The 19,153-nt window shown below is 46.0% G+C and overlaps 2 protein-coding genes across 5 annotated transcripts in view; one reads left to right on the plus strand and one right to left on the minus strand.

The window, feature by feature from the left end:
- Positions 1-319: 319 nt before the first annotated feature.
- Positions 320-18,641, minus strand: LOC115557692 (D-amino-acid oxidase). Of its 2 annotated transcripts, none has more exons than XM_030375698.1 (11): positions 18,510-18,641; positions 16,969-17,186; positions 16,553-16,667; positions 15,053-15,129; positions 14,894-14,959; positions 12,786-12,840; positions 12,148-12,252; positions 9,279-9,361; positions 2,463-2,580; positions 1,738-1,828; positions 320-1,100 (listed from the first exon to the last, which is right to left on the minus strand). In XM_030375698.1, the coding sequence occupies exons 2-10, from the start codon at positions 17,160-17,162 to the stop codon at positions 1,739-1,741; spliced, it is 903 nt and encodes a 300-aa protein (XP_030231558.1). In that variant the 5' UTR covers positions 17,163-17,186; positions 18,510-18,641; the 3' UTR covers positions 320-1,100; position 1,738. The 2 variants fall into 2 exon arrangements, with proteins under 2 accessions (XP_030231558.1, XP_030231557.1); XM_030375697.1 differs by having other exon boundaries at positions 1,738-1,836.
- The window catches only part of LOC115557690 (protein phosphatase Slingshot homolog 1), a 99,553-nt gene continuing 99,032 nt past the window's right edge, over positions 18,633-19,153 (plus strand). The window contains exon 1 of one of the 3 annotated variants that reach the window (XM_030375692.1): positions 18,633-18,728. The gene's annotated coding sequence lies outside the window, so the exon portion shown is untranslated. Of the gene's footprint in view, positions 18,856-19,153 lie in introns of all 3 variants that reach the window. The other 2 variants (XM_030375691.1, XM_030375693.1) reach the window with 2 other exon arrangements.

The following is a 19,153-nucleotide window of genomic DNA, read 5'->3' on the forward strand; positions in this document are numbered from 1 at the left end:
AATGTATGCTATATTCAGTCTCATAGCCACCTCCGTCTGCCAATGAGTGCTATATTCAGTCTCATAGCCTCCTCCGTCTGCCAATGAGTGCTATATTCAGTCTCATAGCCTCCTCCGTCTGCCACTGAGTGCTATATTCAGTCTCATAGTCACCTCCTTCAATGTGTGCTATATTCAGTCTCATGGTCACCTCCTTCAATGTGTGCTATATTCAGTCTCATAGTCACCTCCTTCAATGTGTGCTATATTCAGTCTCATAGTCACCTCCTTCAATGTGTGCTATATTCAGTCTCAATCCATTTTCTTTTAAAACAAGACAGAGATTTCAATAATTTTTATTGGATGTTTTTTGGTCTACATTGATCAAATGTATTATATCTATCTATTCTATCAAAATATCAAAAGGATAGCAAGGTTATTTCAAACTTTTTGTGGTAACTATACCATCAGCTCCCTTTGAGAATTAGAACTGATCAACAAATGATTATGATTTAACTCATGATTATCCAACATCCAAAACAAATGTTCAAAGAGTGGTTGACTGACTCTATCCAGACAACATTAAAATTATAGTTGCATTAATAATTAAATTAAAGTATACAATTATTTTAATTGATATATGTGTGAGCATGTGTTAACAAATTAAACAATTTGTAGCATTCTTGTCAGTTCTATACTATGTATTTTATATTTGAGTTATGTACTGTGTGTCACATGGATTTACATTTTTCTATATCGGGTTGAGAGAACTTGATAACCGTAAAACGTGACATATCATATAATTAATACAAGTTGTCATAATAATAAGTGAATTAATTAATTATTCATTCCACGCCTTCCAACCAAGCAGCCATTGAACCGCAAGGTTTCCATATAGCCATTCTAAACCGTTCATTCCTTAGTCCTCTGGACGTTTGGAGGTCCTGCGTGGCGTGTACCCCTGGAGGGGCTGTCCCATGACTGTAAGTCCAGATCTACAGACGAGCTTTGGGAGTCTTGGCGCTGTTTTCTATGATCTGGCCAAAGAGCCGGCTAGCCTCCATGGCACAGCCCCAGTGGATGGTGAGACCGAACCCTCCGTGGCCATAGTTGTGGATCACCTGAAACAGCAGTTACGGGCATTCACTACTACTCTAGTGTAGTGTATGTATCATCTGAACAGGAGCGCTTACAGTCACTCACTACCACACTAGTGAAGTGTATGTATCACCTGAACCGGAGCGCTTAGTGTCACTCACTAATACTCTAGTGTAGTGTATGTATCACCTTAACCAGAGCCCTGATGGTCACTCACGACTACACTAGTGTAGTGTATGTATCACCTGAACCAGAGCCCTAACAGTCATTCACTTCCACAATAGTATAGTGTATGTATCATCTGAACCAGAGCCCTTACGGTCACTCACTACTACTGCAGTGAAGTAGTTTCCCCTGAAACTGGGCTGTTATAGTAATACATAACTACACACTAGTTTAGTTAAGTATAACCTGAAAGAGAGCCGTTATGGTGTCTCTCCAACACACTTTCAAATAAAAGACTAATATTAATTTTGACCACTGTTTTCAACCAATCAGAAACAAGATAAGGAAACTGTGTTGTATTAAGAAGATGACTTGTATTTAGTACAATATCTGCAAGTTCGTCCGGTTAATCACTAAGTCGGTAAGATAATATGACAAACAATCACATACAACCAACACCGAACGATTATATTGAGGATTGTTTGAGTTCCTTACCTCAATGTCGTTCTGACCGCATGAGATCTTCTCTTTCTCTAGTCTCACTGTAGTCCGCACTGGTCGCAGGCCTGCCCAGTCCTCTACTATCCTAGCATGCTAAGACACACACACACACACACACACACACACACACACACACACACACACACACACACACACACACACACACACACACACACACACACAGTATTGTCGAGGAATTATAAGGATTTAAGCAGATGCAAAGAGATAGATTAATGACAATTCTGATGGAAGATCAAGTCGTAATTGTATAATTTTATTTAACAGGGTTTTTTTTATCTATCAAAAACCCCAACAACACCTGTAGATTGGTTTGCATTAGGTGACTACCTCGCTAGGTTAAATGCTATAACATATGTTTGGCTGATATGGTTTTGCTGCTGATTAAGTAAGATGTCCTCCTTTAAAGGTGGGGTCAGGGGGTTTATTTCTCATTTAATGGGGGGGCAGGGGGATAAATTCTCCTTTAAGAGGTGGGGTCAGGGGGATGAGTTCTCTTTTCAAATTTGGGTCAGGGGGTTTAGTGCTCCTTTAAAGGTGGGGTCAGGGGGCTAGTAAACATTAAAGGGGGGTCAGGGGGTGAAGTTCTTATTTTAAGGCGGGCCAGAGGGTTGGGTTGTAATTTAAACATGGGGTCAGAGGGTTTAGTACTCCTTTAGATGGAGGGGTCAGAGTGCTCGGTTAGAATAACAACCTCCCACCTTGAGGCTTGGCTCCAAGTGGCAGGCCTCCTCCCAGATCTTCTTGTGGTCGATGGAGTTGTTGGCTTCACTCCAGTTTCCCACCTGAAACACCCCGCCCACGGTCACCAGATGGCTCCTACAGACGGGGAGGATGGATCTGTGTTTTTCTATTAGAAACGCAACATCATCCTAACTGCAAGACACCGTGGTGCCGTGGTCCTAGGTTCAAGCCCAGCTGGGATATTTCAAGGTGGATGTTGATTCTTCTGCCCATGGGTGTCTTCCGGTTGTGTTGCTTTCTTCCTACAAAATACTACTGCCTGGGCTGTCAATGGGGCTGAGACTGCCAACTGCTCGAAGAGCTAGGTAAAAGGAAGAGGACCCGTCACACCAAGATTTTACCGGGGGCGAAAATTGTACCGCCTACGTAATCTGCGTTCAAAAATTCCTAACCTGCCTGGCAACAGACGTTTCGCGTCGAACGATGACGTAGGATGGTTCATGAACATTCGCGAACATTCGCGCTCATTCATTGAGCGTCACAAGACGAAATAACGATAGTTATGATATTATAACTCTAGTTCTATGATTGTAGGCGTAGCCGTCTAGGCTTCGCCTTATGGGCTTGCCCTATGCGCGTGCTCGCGCACTGAAAATGGTCAACTATGCACCAATCAACATTTCCAACGGCACCGTGTATATAATGCGGCGCAAAACTGCCGCCCATCCTCCACGCTATTCTTTCAGCATTTGGAGGGTACAGCAGGTGGGAAACTAGACGGCTACACCTACAATCATAGTACTAGAGTTATAATATCATAACTATCGTTGTATTTCATGTAGGCTACGCCGTCTAGGCTTCGCCTTATGGGCTAAGGTGAAGCTGCGAGCGGAGCCCAATCAATGTACTCCTGCTGGACCCCAGTCAAGAAAACTTAAGTCACCAGGGCACATAAGACTCAAAAAGGCAGAGGATGTGCAAAACAAAACAGCTTAATAAAAAAACAAATTCCTCCTAGATCAAGCAAGGCGATGATCAAGAGAAAAAAGTGAGTCTGCAAAGTAGGGCTTTGACTCCGAACTTCGTTATTCTAATATAATTTGAATATCAAAAAATAAATAAAAATTCGAACGAATATTAGGCAGCCCTTAATATTCAAACCTTTTATGGGCAGGCCAAGAGGGTGAGACCTCGGAGAACCTGATGCAGTCTATTCATAATATTGTAATGACCACGGAAGAGGCAGTAAATTAAGTATTGATTAGACAGCGATTTATTAGAAACCAAATAAACCGTTCGAACACGCAATACCGGTAACCATAGCAACGCCGGTAAACAAACCTCGCGAAGCCCAATCCAGGTCTTACTGAAGGCATTTAATGGTCCAAATATTATTAATACATATTTGAATATATTCGAATATTAACATTAATAAACAAACAAACTTCGAATATGATTTTGGGCAAAAGTCAAAGCTCTACTGCAAAGACTCCGGCCTCTTCCGTCCTTCATGGAATCCATGGAAAGTGACGGGAAAAACCAGAGTAATACGGTTTCCATTAGGTCCGCTACCACCGGGGGCGGAGCTACGGAGTTCGACTCTCCAATAAGGAGCTTCTCTCGTCCGTTTCTTATTTGAAAAACGGCGGGAGACAAATACTGGCAGTCAAGTCCAACTCGCCATCCGGTGAGAGGAATTTCAACGATGCCGCTTAAAAGAACATGCCTTCATTCTTAAGCCGTAAAAGGGGCACCGGACTCCAACACAGTGTTGCAGAGTGAGCCCCTGGACATGTCTAACATGTAGAAACGGACAAAGGGGCCGGGGGAAGAACAAGACGCAGCCGCGCAAATGTCTTACACCGGAACGCCTCTGAGTAGAGCCGTTGAAGCGGCCACGCCCCGTGTTGAGTGAGCTTTAACGCCCAATGGTGGCGCTAAGCCCTGCTGAGCGTAGGCTAAGCAAACACCCTCACATATCCTGCGAGAAAACCGCTGTTTAGAGAGAGTGCGGCCCCTGCTAGCGTCGCTATAACACACAAACAACTGTTGTGTGGAACGGAACGCGGCCGAGCGTTTCACGTACATAGCCAGCGCCCGCACAGGGCACAGGAGATGCAACTCTGCCTCCGCCTCACTAGAATGAGGCGGGGGGTGAAAAGCCTTAAGCACAATATCGCTCGACCGGAAAGAACTATTAATGTTCTTAGGGAGGAACGCAGGATTAGGTCTGAGCAGCGCATAGGAGCTGTCCTCGTTAAGCAACCAGCAGCTCGGGCTGACAGACGGAGCGGTCAGCTAACAGGCCCGCTTGGCAGAAACCAAAGCCAATAAGAGTGCAGTTTTAAAGGACAGGGCATCCAAAGGGGCCTGAGACAGAGGCTCGAAATGGTCCCTGGACAACCCGCGCAACACAGTGGGGAGATCCCAGCGTGGTGTAAGCACGCGCGAAACAGGCCTAACCCGTCTAGCCCCACGCAAGAACCTCTTGACCAGTGGATGGTTGAAGATCGGTCCACCATCACAGCCCGCATAGACCGTTCCAGAAGAGGAAGGATCAGCTGGAGCGGAGGAAACGCATACAAGAGAACCCGCGGCCAAGGTGTGTGCGCCAACGCATCCACCCCCAATGGGGGAAGATCCTGAGGGTTGAGAGAGAACCACCGCCTGCAGTGTGTGTTCTCCCTGCTCGCGAACAGGTCCACCTGAGCCGTCCCGAACCTCTGCCAGATCAGTCTGGCAATGTCGGGATGCAACCGCCGCGAGACACAAGGTCCGCCCCGAAGTTCTGGGCGCCCGCGATATGCAGGGCTCTCAGACTGAGGAGATACTGATGAGCCCAAAGCCAGAGCTCGACCGCCCTTTGGTGGAGAGCAGAGGAGCGCGCTCCCCCCTGTTTGTTTATGTACGCCGCCGCCGACACACTGTCTGTCCTGAACGTGGCGGCCACGCACCAGGTGAAAGAAATGCAACAGCACTTTCCTCACAGCGACGAGTTCCAGCACATTTATGTGTGCTGCAGGGGGCTTGCACCAATCGCCTGAGTGAGAGAGGCACGTTCCTCCCCAACCCATCAACGAGGCGTCGGTGAAGACCACTACGTAGGACGTCACTCTGCTCAGGGGAACACCCCTGAGAAGGGCGGGGGGGTTTCCCCAATATTCCAGGACTGGTGACACTGAACGGGGTAGGAGGAGCACCTTGAGCTTGTGTCGTACGGGGTCCAACCGTTGGCGAGCAAACCACCGCTGGAGTCTGCGCATAAAGAGCAAACCCAGGGGAACCACGGGATGGGCGGCTGCCATCAGCCCTAACAGGCGCATGGTGGACAGCGCGGTCACGTTTCTGAGAACGCGAAAGCGGGAGAGCGCCAACAGGATGATGTTTCGCCGAGGAAGCGAGAGCATCGCTGTTATGGCGGCTGAGTCTAGGCAAAGCCCCAAGTAGACTATCTGCCGGCCAGGGAGCGGGAGGCTCTTCTCCCAGTTGATGGCAAAACCCAGGAAAGAGAGATGGTTTATCACCGTCATGGTGTCCCTTCTCGCAGCTTCCTCTGAGTTGCTCAGAATAAGTAGGTCGTCGAGGTAGAAGAGAACCCTCTTTCCCTGATGCCTGAGCGGTCCCAACGCTGTCTCCACACACTTCGAGAAGGTGCGCGGGGCCAGGGAGTAGCCGAATGGCAGGCAGTGGTACTCGTACGCCACCCCCATAAAGGCAAAACTGAGAAACTTCCTGTGCGCCTGCCGAACAGGGACGTGGAAGTAAGCATCTTTGCGATCCAGGGATGCGAACCAGTCGCCCCCTCTCACATATTGGAGCAGAGCACTGATAGTGAACATTCTGAATTTCCTCGCGGCAACGAATCTGTTGAACACGCGAAAATCCAGAATAGGTCTCATCTCCCCTGACTTCTCGGAAACCAGGAAGTAGCGGGAGTAAAACCCTAGGTGTGACTCGTGGGGGGGAACGACAGTGATGGCCCCCTTCTCCAAGAGACGGACCACCTCTGCTGCCAGAGCCGTGCTTGCCGCTGGATCCCGTAGCCTGGTCTCCACCAACCCCATAAAGGGTGGGGGACGGCACTTGAACTGTATGGGATCACCCCATCTCAACGTGTTGTCCAACCACGATGGTAGAACGCACCGCTCTAGCCAACATGCATAGTGTCAGAGAGAGGACGAGCTGACAGCTGAGGAACGCTGTCCAGGAATAACCTGTATGTACCTAGGGGGGCATCCCATGAAAGGGAGGAGGCTCAGCGAGCGTGGTAGACGTTACAGAGCTAGTCGCTGTACAAACAGCGAGCTGTCTAGACGCCGCGCTCGTGTCCACTGAACAGGCAACGAGCCGCCTAGCCGTAGCGCTCATGACCGTGCGTTGTCCGCTGGCTGTAACCACAGCACGCAGACCCGTCTCCTCACCTTCCACAGACTGTAGAAGGGAGGTAGAGGGGATAATGTGGGAAACTAGGAAACTAGTACAAGCGTCCGTATCCACAGGCTTGTGTAATGAGTCTCCAGCCCACCCACGAAGCTCAAAAGGAGGTTTCTTAGAAGCAGGTGAACCAGAGGTTATGTAAACACGCTGTCCGGCCGCCACCCTACAGCCATCTGGCTGAAGGAGGGAAAGAGGTAATCTAAAGGAATATCGATCTTTAGGGAGTATGTACTGCCGTTCGGTCGAACGGTCTTTCTTTTCTTTATTGTTTGGATAAGAAAAAGTGGGAGCAAGTTTGCGGAACTTCTGTCCCTGCGGTGCTGCTCTCCCCGGCTGCGGCGGCGGCTGCTGTTGCTGTTGCTGCTGCTGCTGCGACTGCTGCATTGGGGTTGGAGGCGGAGGCGGCCCCCTGGAGCGCTGGAACCAGCCTGGACCCCGCCTCCTCCCGGCCCGCTGGTGGGAAGAGCCTGTGAGAATCGCCCCGAACCGGGAACATTTCTCACGGACGGACTGCTGGTGAGCGAGCACCTCCGAGAACCGGGGCCCAAATAGTCCATCCGGAGCTAATGGACCCTGAACGAGGCTGGCCCGCTCTCGTTCCGGAACAGCAGTGTGAGAGAGCCATATGGCCCTCTGGATCATGGTGGCCCACGCCATATGCCGGCCGGCCGAAACGGCTACCGGCCGGCACAGCTGAAGGATGGAGCTGGAGAAGCGGGAAACCGTCAGCCATCTCGCGGCCTCCTCCGGGCCGTAAGCCTCCCTGCCAGCCGACAAGGAGACCAGGGCAGAGGAGAGCAGGGCAATGTTGTCCGCCGCCACAGACTGCGAGGCACAGACGAACACCCTGTCCGTCGTGCCGGTAATTTGCTTCTGGAGGCGGTCGGGGGGCAGCGGCTTCTCGTTAGGACAGAGAAGCGCTGCTAGGGAAGACTCCAGGCGAGGGATCCCCCTCGCCTGAGTATCATCCCACCCTTCCACGCTGGTGAAGTCAGCGAAGGGCCTCACCGGGGCCTTCAGAGTAGAGGGGTCCCCACCCGCAGCAGTGAAAAGGTGCTGAACCGGTGGGAACAGGGGACACTGGGTAGCCCCCCAGGAGGAAGACGGTGCGAAAACACTCGCCCTGCATGTCATCCGACATGGGGGCGAGAGGCGGGGCTGGCATAGGGCGGCGGCCTTGCTGGCCGCCGCCCTATCCGCCCATCCGGCACGGTCTCTCCCTCGGGACGACCTCAAAGTGCTCATCGGCGTCCTGGGCGTCCGGAACTCCGGCCCCGAAGATGTCGATGGCCTCAGCGAGATCCACCGACGGGGAGAAAAAGAGGTGCCTGGAGAGGAGCCCCTCTTCAGGCAGCACGCGGCAGGCGGCGCAGGAGGCGGTAGCAACCAAGGCAGCCATGGCTTGTTCAGCGCAGAGGCACCTGAAACACGCCAGGTGCCCGTCACCCGGCGCCAGGGAAGCGGGACAGGAGGCGCACTGAGGCCCTGAAAAGGGCCCGCCAGCTCTTACAGGAGCGCTCTCCAGTGGCCCTGAAAAGGGCCGTTGGTCCTTGGCCTCGCCCATGCCGCTGCCACGGTCATCTTATTGTTGGAAGTCATATCTTTGTTTTCATTGATCAGTACAAATCGCTGAAAGAAAAGGGAGGATGGGCGGTGGTTTTGCGCCGCCTTATATACACGGTGCCGTGGGAAATGTGATTGGTGCATCGTTGATTGGTGCATAGTTGAACATTTTCAGTGCGCGCAAGCACGCGCAAGCACACGCAAGCACGCGCACGGGACAAGCCCGTAAGGCGAAGCCTAGACGGCGTAGCTTACATGAAATAGAACCTCAAACAGATAACACTTATTTTACAAATGACATTTATTAGCGATGCTAACTATACATAACTTTATACTTTATTCTTTTTAATCGCATTTAGCTAGTAAACTGAGTGTATTAGCACAAGCTAGCTAGACTATGATACAGTTTAAACACACAGTTTACTAGCTAAATTCAATACAAAAAAATTAATATAAATACATTTTAAAGTAAAAACAAGTGTTATTTTGTCTTTGGCAACATGAGCGCAAATGTTTTTTGAAACCCGCCTGGCAACGAACAATCGCGTCGAACGATGACGTTATGTTTCGAACGCGGATTGCGTTGGCGGTACAATTTTCACCCCGGTACAATTTTGGTGTGACAGACCCCCAAAGGCGGACAAATATATAATATATATAATTTTCCAATTCCATTACCAACAATGCACTTTGATAGCAGGCCACCACAGAATATGTGTGATAAGCAAGAAAACCTCCAATAGACCTAGTGTAGAAGAACTCTCAAAATCATGTAATGACTTATAGTTGATTATGAAATTAAATTAAAATGGTCAAAAAGTATACCGAGTTACCCTGGAATGATGTAAGGGGAATTGTAGGTGCTAGATCTTTTATTGTGGGTAAGAATCCAATGCTTTAGCCATGGTGCATCAACCTGTTGCAAAAAAGAGTGAAAACCCATATTAAAAACCAATGGACAGGTTGTTAAAGGAGACATATTATGGCGTTTTCACAACAAGTACATAATATTTGAGTTCCAGAAAACATGTTTTTGAAGCTGTTTGCTGGAAATAGCTTTTAGGAAAAAAAAATCTTGTCTGCCGCTATTCCTCTCTGTTTCAGCTCCTTCAGAATGTGCTGTTTATGGTGTCTGTAGCTTTAATGCGAATGAGCTGCTGCCCATTGACCAATGAGCTGTCAGACTGAACCACAGCATGGAGGAGAAGGGATTGTTGTTTGTGGCCTCCTGGGGCTCTATATCTATATCATAATATATAATAATAATATTACATATTGGTATTTATATAATATTATATCTAATAAATCGGCCAAAAGCTATGTGCGCCTCGGATGATAATGAATCATAAATACTGCGTCTGACGTCTCTGGCACTTTCACAACAAGGACTCGTAGTGGAAGATATCTCGTCCATGGTTGAGAAGAATTGGGGGGAAAGGAACTTTGGCCTCGGCTCTCTGAAGTCCATGAACCGCGACATGGAGGAGATGAGCTGCCTCACTGCCGCCGAGCTACCCGCGCCGGAGCTGCCGGCACCGGCGGAGCTGCCGGACTTCGGTGGCAGTCCGGCCTCCGTCGAAGCCGTCCCACCGCCAGTCCGGCAGCTCCAGCAGGTTTACTCCGGGAGCTGAACTGCCGCCGAAGCTTTACTGCTGCTCCGGCGGGTGTCCTCCGGGAGCTGAAAAGTCCGGCGGGGGTAGCTCGGCGGCAGTCGGTCAGCTCAGCTCCGGGAGTACAATCCCTTTCTCCTCCATGTCTCCTCCTCCGGTCCCTCAATTCCGGCGGCTGGAGCTCGGCGACAGTCTGGCAGAGAAAGGGATTGTACTCCCGGAGCTGAGCTGCCGCCGAGCTCCCCCCGCCGGAGCTGCTCGTCCGCTGGTCCACAGAATCGTAGCTATGCTCTGATTGGAGGGGAGTGGGGTAGTGGGAGGTAATATTCAACTGTGCCCCCTTCCTACTAGGGGTGTAACGATACATGTATGTATTCGTACCCCTTCCATAAGGGTACTGTCGGCGGTGAAAACGCGAGCCGTATCTGAGCTGCGCCGAAACGCACCTTGACTACTCCACCAAGCCGCACCGAACCGACCCGCACCCTCAAGTGGAAATGCGCCATAAAGGTACTGTCGGGTGGAAACGCGAGCCGTAATTGAGCTGCCCCAAACCGCACCTTCACTACTCCACCAAGCCGCCCCGAACCAACCCGCACCCTCCGGTGTATTTTGCACATTCATAAATCATTTTCAGTTTTATAACTGATTGTCTCATTTTGTTTACAAGTTACGGATGGAGTCTGAAGGTGATGTGGGGTACTTATTGTTCACTGTTTACATCTTAGATTACACAGTTCAGGCTATTGCAGCTAGCTCAGGGGAGAGACTGTATGACGATAGGGGGTACAACCTGAGACAATAAAAAATAATTGCCTTCTGCATTTTTTCTTTTCCCTTCATTGTACCATCCCGAACCGTGATGTCTGAACCGAGGTATGAACCGAACCATGACTCCAGTGTACCGTTACACCCCTACTTCCTATGTAGCAGGGGGCGCTGAAACTGACTTGCTCGTTTGGTAACTGTAGGTAGGGTACTTTCAGAAATGCATATCTCACCAAAATAATCATGTACAGACTTTTTTCAAAGTTTTTATGCGTGTAGGAGCAACATAGACCCAAAACAACACCCCAAATCCCAGGAAAAGTTTTGTTTTCATAATATGTCCCCTTTAATATGTTAAGAACTATTAAACCATTTGTGGTAAGACCTGCATTATGTAAATAGTATATTGCAAATATTATAGCTAGGATAATGTGGAGAAGGACCGTGGAGAAAGAGAGGAGAGATGGTGGCTCGGGCACAAGGGATGTGGTGTGAGTTACAGCATCGGACTGAGAGAAATGGAAAGGTTCTGTAAAGGCCCTATGTGCCACGAGGCACTTGGAGGACAGGTAACAGGTAACATAGTGCAGCTATTAACTCCATTAACGAAAACAATCTGAACAAGAACCTTTCTCAATAAAACATTTCACTCCATCCGGTGATATTTTCTCTATAAATAACATAATTCCTTTTTACACAGACTCCCAATTATACCTGTCTTAAACCCGCCTTTTCCCGGCATGGTCCACGCGTCAATATGCATGTTGACACAGGGTGTTAACAGGCTGTAACAATACATTATTTGTCAGTACTATGGGGGGGGGGGGGGTCCCTCCAAATAATAAGGAAATACCAAAACCTTTCCCATTGGAAGCTATCCTATTTGCAACTACTGAAAAAAGGCATAATAATAATTGGTAGGTGGGTTTAAACCAGTGGACATTAGGAGTTTGCAAATTATTCTAAAGAGGTCTCCGTGCATAGCCCTGGCTACTCCAATGAACCAAGAAAGCCGGCTCCTTTACGAACTGCACTATCGAAGAAAATTGGGGGTACTCATAGCTGTTGGACAAAACAAAGATACAGCTATGGGAGCAGTTTAACTCTTTTTGAATAAAACTGACGGAACTGTCCCGCCAACTGCCCAATTTAAAAAGGTCAGACACAGCAAGAGGTGGTCAGTTGAGCAGAGATCCTTGTTGATTGATATCTCAACAAAAACAATGTCAAAAACCTACCTGGAGTCTTAGATGTGACCTCCAATGGCCAATGTAGTCACTCTAAAAAGACTCTAAATAGGATTGCTATGATAGAAAGCAGTCACCTTAATGATTTGGCCCCGGCCTGGTGTAAGTTGAGGGTCGGGTTGCAGGTCCCCTGACCTCACCCCTGAGCAATTGATAATAATGTCCACCCCAGCATCTGCTAACTAAACAAAACACAACAAACAGGACTTATGCATTATGCTTTTAAAGGTTCTATTGTAAAGTAACCAAACCATAACGTATAGGTTATAATGTAATTTCAGATAATTTGAGCAGAAGAATGTCAGTCTTAAATGGGTCCCCATTATTACCAAGAGTGGTCATGGTTTTTATGGCAAGGTAAACAATAATAGCACCACTACATTATATGGCAAAATTGCATTAAACAACCATTACATTAAACAACACTGTTACATTAGAAGGCACCTGACCATTGAGGTGTACATGCAATATTCGATTGCAGGCCAGCATTAGATGACATGGCACCGTTACATTACATCAATTAAATTCAATGACCAGTGATTCACTATGGATTGTGCTGTTGAGTTCAATGATTGTTGACTCTTTATTACAAATAGAAAACAAAGCAAAGTCCTCAATGGGTGGATTTTATATTATATTAAATTATATATATTATTATTAAACATAACATACATTAATTTTTTATTACATTTTCCATGAAAACATTTGCACTAACCTCTTTAAAAGATTCAATTTTCTTCTGGTAGAACATCACTCCTCTGTTTTGTAACCTGTAATTCATGCAAAACCAAGTTATTCTAGTTTTGCCTCTAAATTAAAGAGGGTATTACACTGAACTCTACAGAATCATATATTTTTTTGCATAATCTACAATTCTGATACATTATGAGCTGGAGATTAAGAAGACAAAAGAAACTGAAGAAGATAGAAGAATATATATATATATATATATATATATATATATATATATATATATATATATATATATATATATATATATATATATATATATATTATAGTGGGCAACCCGTCCCCAACCCCTCGGGCTGGACAGCCCAGGGGAGAGGTTGTGGAGGGCGTGTACCGCCCATACCCAGCAGGCGGAGCCAGAGGACGTCCCTCCCGGCACACTAATCAGAGAGATAGGAAACAACTGGGGCGGGGAACGAGGGACATCTAATGGCGCGTTTCCACTGCAGGGTGCGGAACGGATCGGTTCGCAAAGGTGCGGTACGGGTTGCGTTTCCACCGCCAAAAGTGGGCGTGACCCGGACTTAGCCGTACCCGTTTTGGCCTCGTTTTCAGGACTCCTCCGTTGGGGTACTGAAAAAGAGACGAGAAGCCTGAAAGGGTCCCGGCAAATTCTAGCTACACACCCCCTCCGTTGATTGGTCGACAGAATCATCACTTCCGGGCGACGAAGGGATAAAAACCAACAAACAGTAGCCTCGAGGTATTATTCTTTACAATTAACATGTTGTGTAAAAAACACTTGCTTGGGCGAACAAGGAGGTGGAGACGTTCGTCTGCATTCTTGGGGAGGAAGACGTTGTTTACGATGTTTACGTATCATCATCATCATCATCATCACATTTCCCTCTTGGCGCATTTAATGGCCTTGGGGCGCTCATGCTAGCACTCGCTGAAGTTCGCTTTTATTCATCATCGTCCTCCTAATCTGTTGGGCGTCTATCCCCAGAGTCCTTTCTGTCTTATTCCAAACTGTCTTGGACGCTCTGCGATCGAAGAGCACCTGTTTTTGCATGCCGAGTTATCGTAGCTGCCGCGGCGATCGACATCCGGCCTACCTTAAAGGGTACTGTCGGCGGTGTTCCCAACAACAGGGAACCTCAGTTCCGAGGTTGCGATCTCGGAACTGAGCTGGGCTATACCGCCCCCTCCCTACCGCACCTTTGCGAACCGATCCGTTCCGCACCCTGCAGTGGTAACGTGGCATAAGGCCCCGTTTACACGAAAGGAAAACGCAGATATTTCCACGCGATTTGGCCTCTCATTTACACGAAAACGCTGTTTTGTCACAGAAAACGATCATTTCTAAAAACTCTGGCCAAAGTGGAGATTTCTGAAAACGCCGGTTATGTGTTGTCGTGTCAACGGGGGAAACCGAGCTGCTCCCGACAGGCCCCAAGGAGGACGCACCCCGGCCAAGGCCCGATAGCCGTGAAGAGGAACGCCGACGGGATCGACCCCCTGCTCCCCAAGAGAACTGAATATTGTCCCCTTTTTTCATAGGCTCCCGGAGTCAGCGTATTCTTTCACGTTTTCCCCAAGTGGATGTATTTTGAGTTATCCCGAATAAATGCCTTCCCGGGCTTTGAACCAGCCGTGAATTGTGGTGATTCCTTATACCTCTGAGACATTCCTGGGCCCGGGTTGCTACAATATATGTATATATATATATATATATATATATTGTTCATGATATTTATATATATAATTAGTATATGCTACAGGTGAACCTGCTAAGATGGTGCAATTCGCTATCTCGGGATATTGGGCAATATCCCATGATCAAGATCTCAAACAAATAAATCGCTTATAAAAAAAAAAAAATCCCGGAAAACATATATCTTTTTTATTTTTGGAGTGTTCACTTGTAATTTATACTATAACAATTATTCACCTCAGGCTCTGTGTCTGGGGGCCTATTCCCCACTATTCATATCGCCTTCAGCGAATAATTGTTAAATAGCACACTGTCGTGTTGCTTCCTTCTGTTTTAGCTCATTGTGTTATGACACAATTCTTGGAGTCTTGCATGTAAATAGTTTCATATATAATGAGTGAGATATAAAAACTCACCAATCCATCAGCCAAGGTAAATACGTTTTCCCTTCAATCATAAGAGCAGTGTTGAACCAGCCATGACTAGAATATCAACATACAAAAATAACATTATAATCGTACCTCAAGTATCCTTTGTTTTGTCTATATTCCAACCTCTAATCCCACATGACATACTTGTATCCGGGAAACATTTCCAGCTCCCTTTTGGTGAGGTTTCTGAAGCCCAGCACAATGTCTTTAAAGGAGGGCTCCTGCAACAGAGACACAATGTGATGACAATTAATTGCGATTTATTGAAATAGTAATGTTTCATAGTTTTATTGGACCTGTTACCCTAATAAATAGGTCCATATATGTGTAGTATCTAGGATATCATCATTCGTTATAAGTTGGAAATGTGTAGAGGGCATAGGCAGAAATCCCAGGGGGGGTAGGGGGACACACAACCCCTACATCCAAGGAAAATATATCACTGCAAACATGAAGTAAATTCAGTAATATTAATAATGCACAATGAAAGCACAAAGATTAGGAGCCTCTTATTAGCTGAGGAGCAATGTGTTAATGATTTATGATTGCCATTTGCAGGCCGTGTGGTGCATCGTATTGTATTAAATTGTAAACAGTAAAAAATATAAAATCTAATTGAATTAGGACCTCTAGAATCAAAATGTTATCAATGAAAATCATATGCTTATGTTATGTTATGGATAGTAATACTGTCAACTGAGAAGAAAAAGAGCTGGAAAAAGCTAGGAAAGAGAAAGAGCTAAATGCTGCTATCAGAAAGGCTTTTACAACCGTTCTTGGCTGTTGAGTTCTGGTCTTCTATTATTCAGCTGGGAACATAAATGTCGGTTTGTGTACGTGCCTTTATCAGGCCTTAAAGTTGTGCACTCAAACAGGACCTAACCCTCCAACCCTAACCCTTATCTTGAGCCAGGTTAAATTTTAACCTGCTTATTATACCAAGGACTCTCATTTGAACAATGAACACCATAAAGATATAGAAGTGTCACCTGAGGCTGTTCACATAGTTTACAAACCATAAATAAATGGTTATGGACTGCTCTTTCTTTATTGTAGAACTGAGCTCTCAGGATTCTCGTATGGACTGTTGTTTTTGTCTCGCCCTACCTGTTGGAGTGTGATAATTCTGGACTTTGTTTATGTTTGTAGCCATGTGATGGTCATGTGCCCGGAGTAACACCCATGTCCTTATTTGGGCAACTTCCTCCCTTTGTTTGTTTCCCTCCATTTTCTCTGTTCACCCGTCTCTCATTTGGTATTGATTGGTGGAGTATTTAAACACTGCCCTTTCTGTTCACTTTGTCAGATCGTCACGGTATGTACTGTTTGCTTCCTGACTGCCACGTGAGTGAGACTAGCGTGAAGATCTTTAAAGAGAAGTTATAGTTTACTGTTCTTCCGGGTTTTGAACCCTGCCTGTTTTGGACTAAGTCTTCTGCCTATCGGTTTTGGATATCTCGCCTGTACCTGTCCGTCTGTATCTGTCTGCCTGCCTACCTGTTTACGAACCCCGCCTGTACCTGGAATCTGATTTGCCTGCTGGACTGTTTGTGAATAAATCCTTTTGATCTGCAATTGATTCCCGTTCTGAGTCGTGACACGAGCATTGGCTTAGTATTTAGAAGGCAAGAGAGTAGAACTCACAGGTGCATAATCAGAACAAAGATTGTATCCTGACTGAAGGAATATCCCCATCTTCACTGACTCAGGAGAACTCAGCACACTGAGCAGGTAGTCAAAGGTCTCCTTGTTCCACTTCCTGAATGCATGGTATTACACAAGATATTCAAAAGTGGTAAATGTGATGCAAAAATGTTTTTAAACACATTGTTAAATCAACAAGTCCCTATGCAGGTGTAGCTGTGGTCAAATCACATGAAAATATGCCTAAGTGAAGGTAACTGCATAGATTGAATAAAAAACAATAAGCATTGGATAGTCTCATCTGTCATCATTGCAGGCTCATCATCCATTTAAACTTATCTCGCACGCCCAGGCTCTAACTAGTTCAAGAACCACAAGGCCTATACACAAAGAAGACAACTACGTCGTAGGCCTACGTTTCTTCCGTGCGGCCGTTGTCGTAGAGGTATGGCTGCCAGAAGCCCGCGGCTCCATCACTGGTGGTAAGAGGCGTGAAGCGATCCGCATACACCTCAATGGTCAGGTTGCCCTGTGTCGAGTGGTACTGCTCGTAGATGCACTTGGCTGTGGACAAGCCGATCACCCCAGCTCCTATCACCGCCACCCGCATGTCGCACAGGGCTGCTGTTAAATACTAAGAAGGAAACCAAATGAACAGGCAAAAGGTGAGTTTCTATTGGAGGGAGGAAACTAGTGCTACAACAATAAAATGGTATGCTATTACATCTGCAAAATCAGTTTCCACTCAAAATAGTCCATTAATTGGCATTATTTTGATAGGTGATGTTTGCTACACTTTTTCCATGCAGAGAGGTGCAAATGTGCGTGTCGATTTGTCTGTGTTCCTCAGTACCGCCAGTAGGGAGTACCCAGTGATTTTAAGAGGAAAAATGCTGGTCTTGGTTGGGGCTGCAGTGTGCCCAATGCAACGAAGCATTTGAGATTAGTTTACACCAGGGGTCAGCAACCCTTGGCACGCGTGCCACCACTGGCACGGGGCAGCATAATCATTGGCACACTTAAAAAATAAAAATAAATAACAATTAAATGATTTTATTTTATTAGTATTAAAAAAATTCACAGCACTATGCGGCAGCATAATCATTACTACCGATTTTTCTGTTTTGGCCATTTCCTCCCAGTGCAAATATGCTTAAATTAGTTACAGAAAGCAGTGTCCTGAAATGGGATCAATTAATAGTTTTTAAACCTATGTTGAGGGTAAATATTGTTGCAAGTGGCCTGTATGCATCGCCTTCACATGGTATTGCAAAGCTGTATATGTCTTAAAGATATTGATGTGGATGGTTCCAAAATTCTCATGTATTCTCGTTTTTTACATTTCTCACAGTGCAAATATATTTTTGAATGAGTTTCTGAAAATGGAGTATTAAGATGGGACATATGTAATTATAATTTGTAAGCCCATGTTGCAAAAATAACGACCAAAAAAACATTAAAATGTTAATGCATGATTTATGGACTATATGGAATAGTGCAATTCCAGGTCTTCTGGAAATGATTTTGGTCGCTGTGTCATAATTCAGCTTAATTTTTTATCTATTGTTGCTTAAGGCACACTCATTAACGAGAAAATGTAAAACTGGCACTGCATGTTGAAAAGGTTGCTGACCCCTGGTTTACACGTTAACAAATCTGATTACGCTCATCAGGCGGTTAAGACACAGTTACTCCACTCACATTTGTAAATAGTTCTGCTACAATTTTAACATTGCATCACGAATGTTAATAATATGCATAATAGTCTACTAATAGTAGAATGATAATTGTATGCAGGCTAATATCGATTTTATTTTCACCAACTACAAATTCAGCCGAAACCGTGGTAATGAGTGAAATTAGATAAAACAGAAAGACCAGCACGAGAGCGACGTTGAAATCTATAACCAGATTAGACAGAATTCATATGTTGATAAGTTGCAAAAGCTTTAGGTACCTGCGAAGAAGGGACGTTTTTAGGGCAACTCGACTCGCTGAACCCTGGCTAGTGGCTAGAACAAGCATAGAGGAGCGGAAACAAATTTGTGAAGAGGGTCACTTCAACTTGGGTGTGTGGGCGCTGGGCGGGGCTATAGTTACAGCTGCAGATATTGTAACCAAGTTCCATTCTGTTTTGTGCATATTTTTTCTGTGCCCTTTTATTATAAGCATTAAGGTAATATCGTTCAACTGCTACTACTTATAATACTAGGGTTAGGGCTAGGGCTAATACCAATTCTGAAAGTTATATTATAGTAGGGTCAGCATGATGTGTAATACTTTGTTGGGAGTTCCTTTATCAGGTATATTTTCCTTATTCAGCTCTATATAATGCCTTTAACTCATGCACTTTTTTGATAGCAAAAATAGAAGCAACTAGCAACGTGTAATTCTTTAACTATTTTTAAATCATAGACGAGAATAACCCACAACAAATTCCAGCCCTAATCCAAAGCGGAAACTCAATAATGATTGTAATATATGTGCATCGCAATAACACGTAAGCGCTAGCTTACTACATTCTTATTCTGTTTGCTGTCTTGAGTGCGATTTGGCCCTGGAAACGCTTCTTTCTCATAGATAATTTGATTTAAAATGTGT

The sequence above is a fragment of the Gadus morhua genome, chromosome 13, assembly GCF_902167405.1.
Source record: "Gadus morhua chromosome 13, gadMor3.0, whole genome shotgun sequence".
NCBI lineage: Eukaryota > Metazoa > Chordata > Actinopteri > Gadiformes > Gadidae > Gadus > Gadus morhua.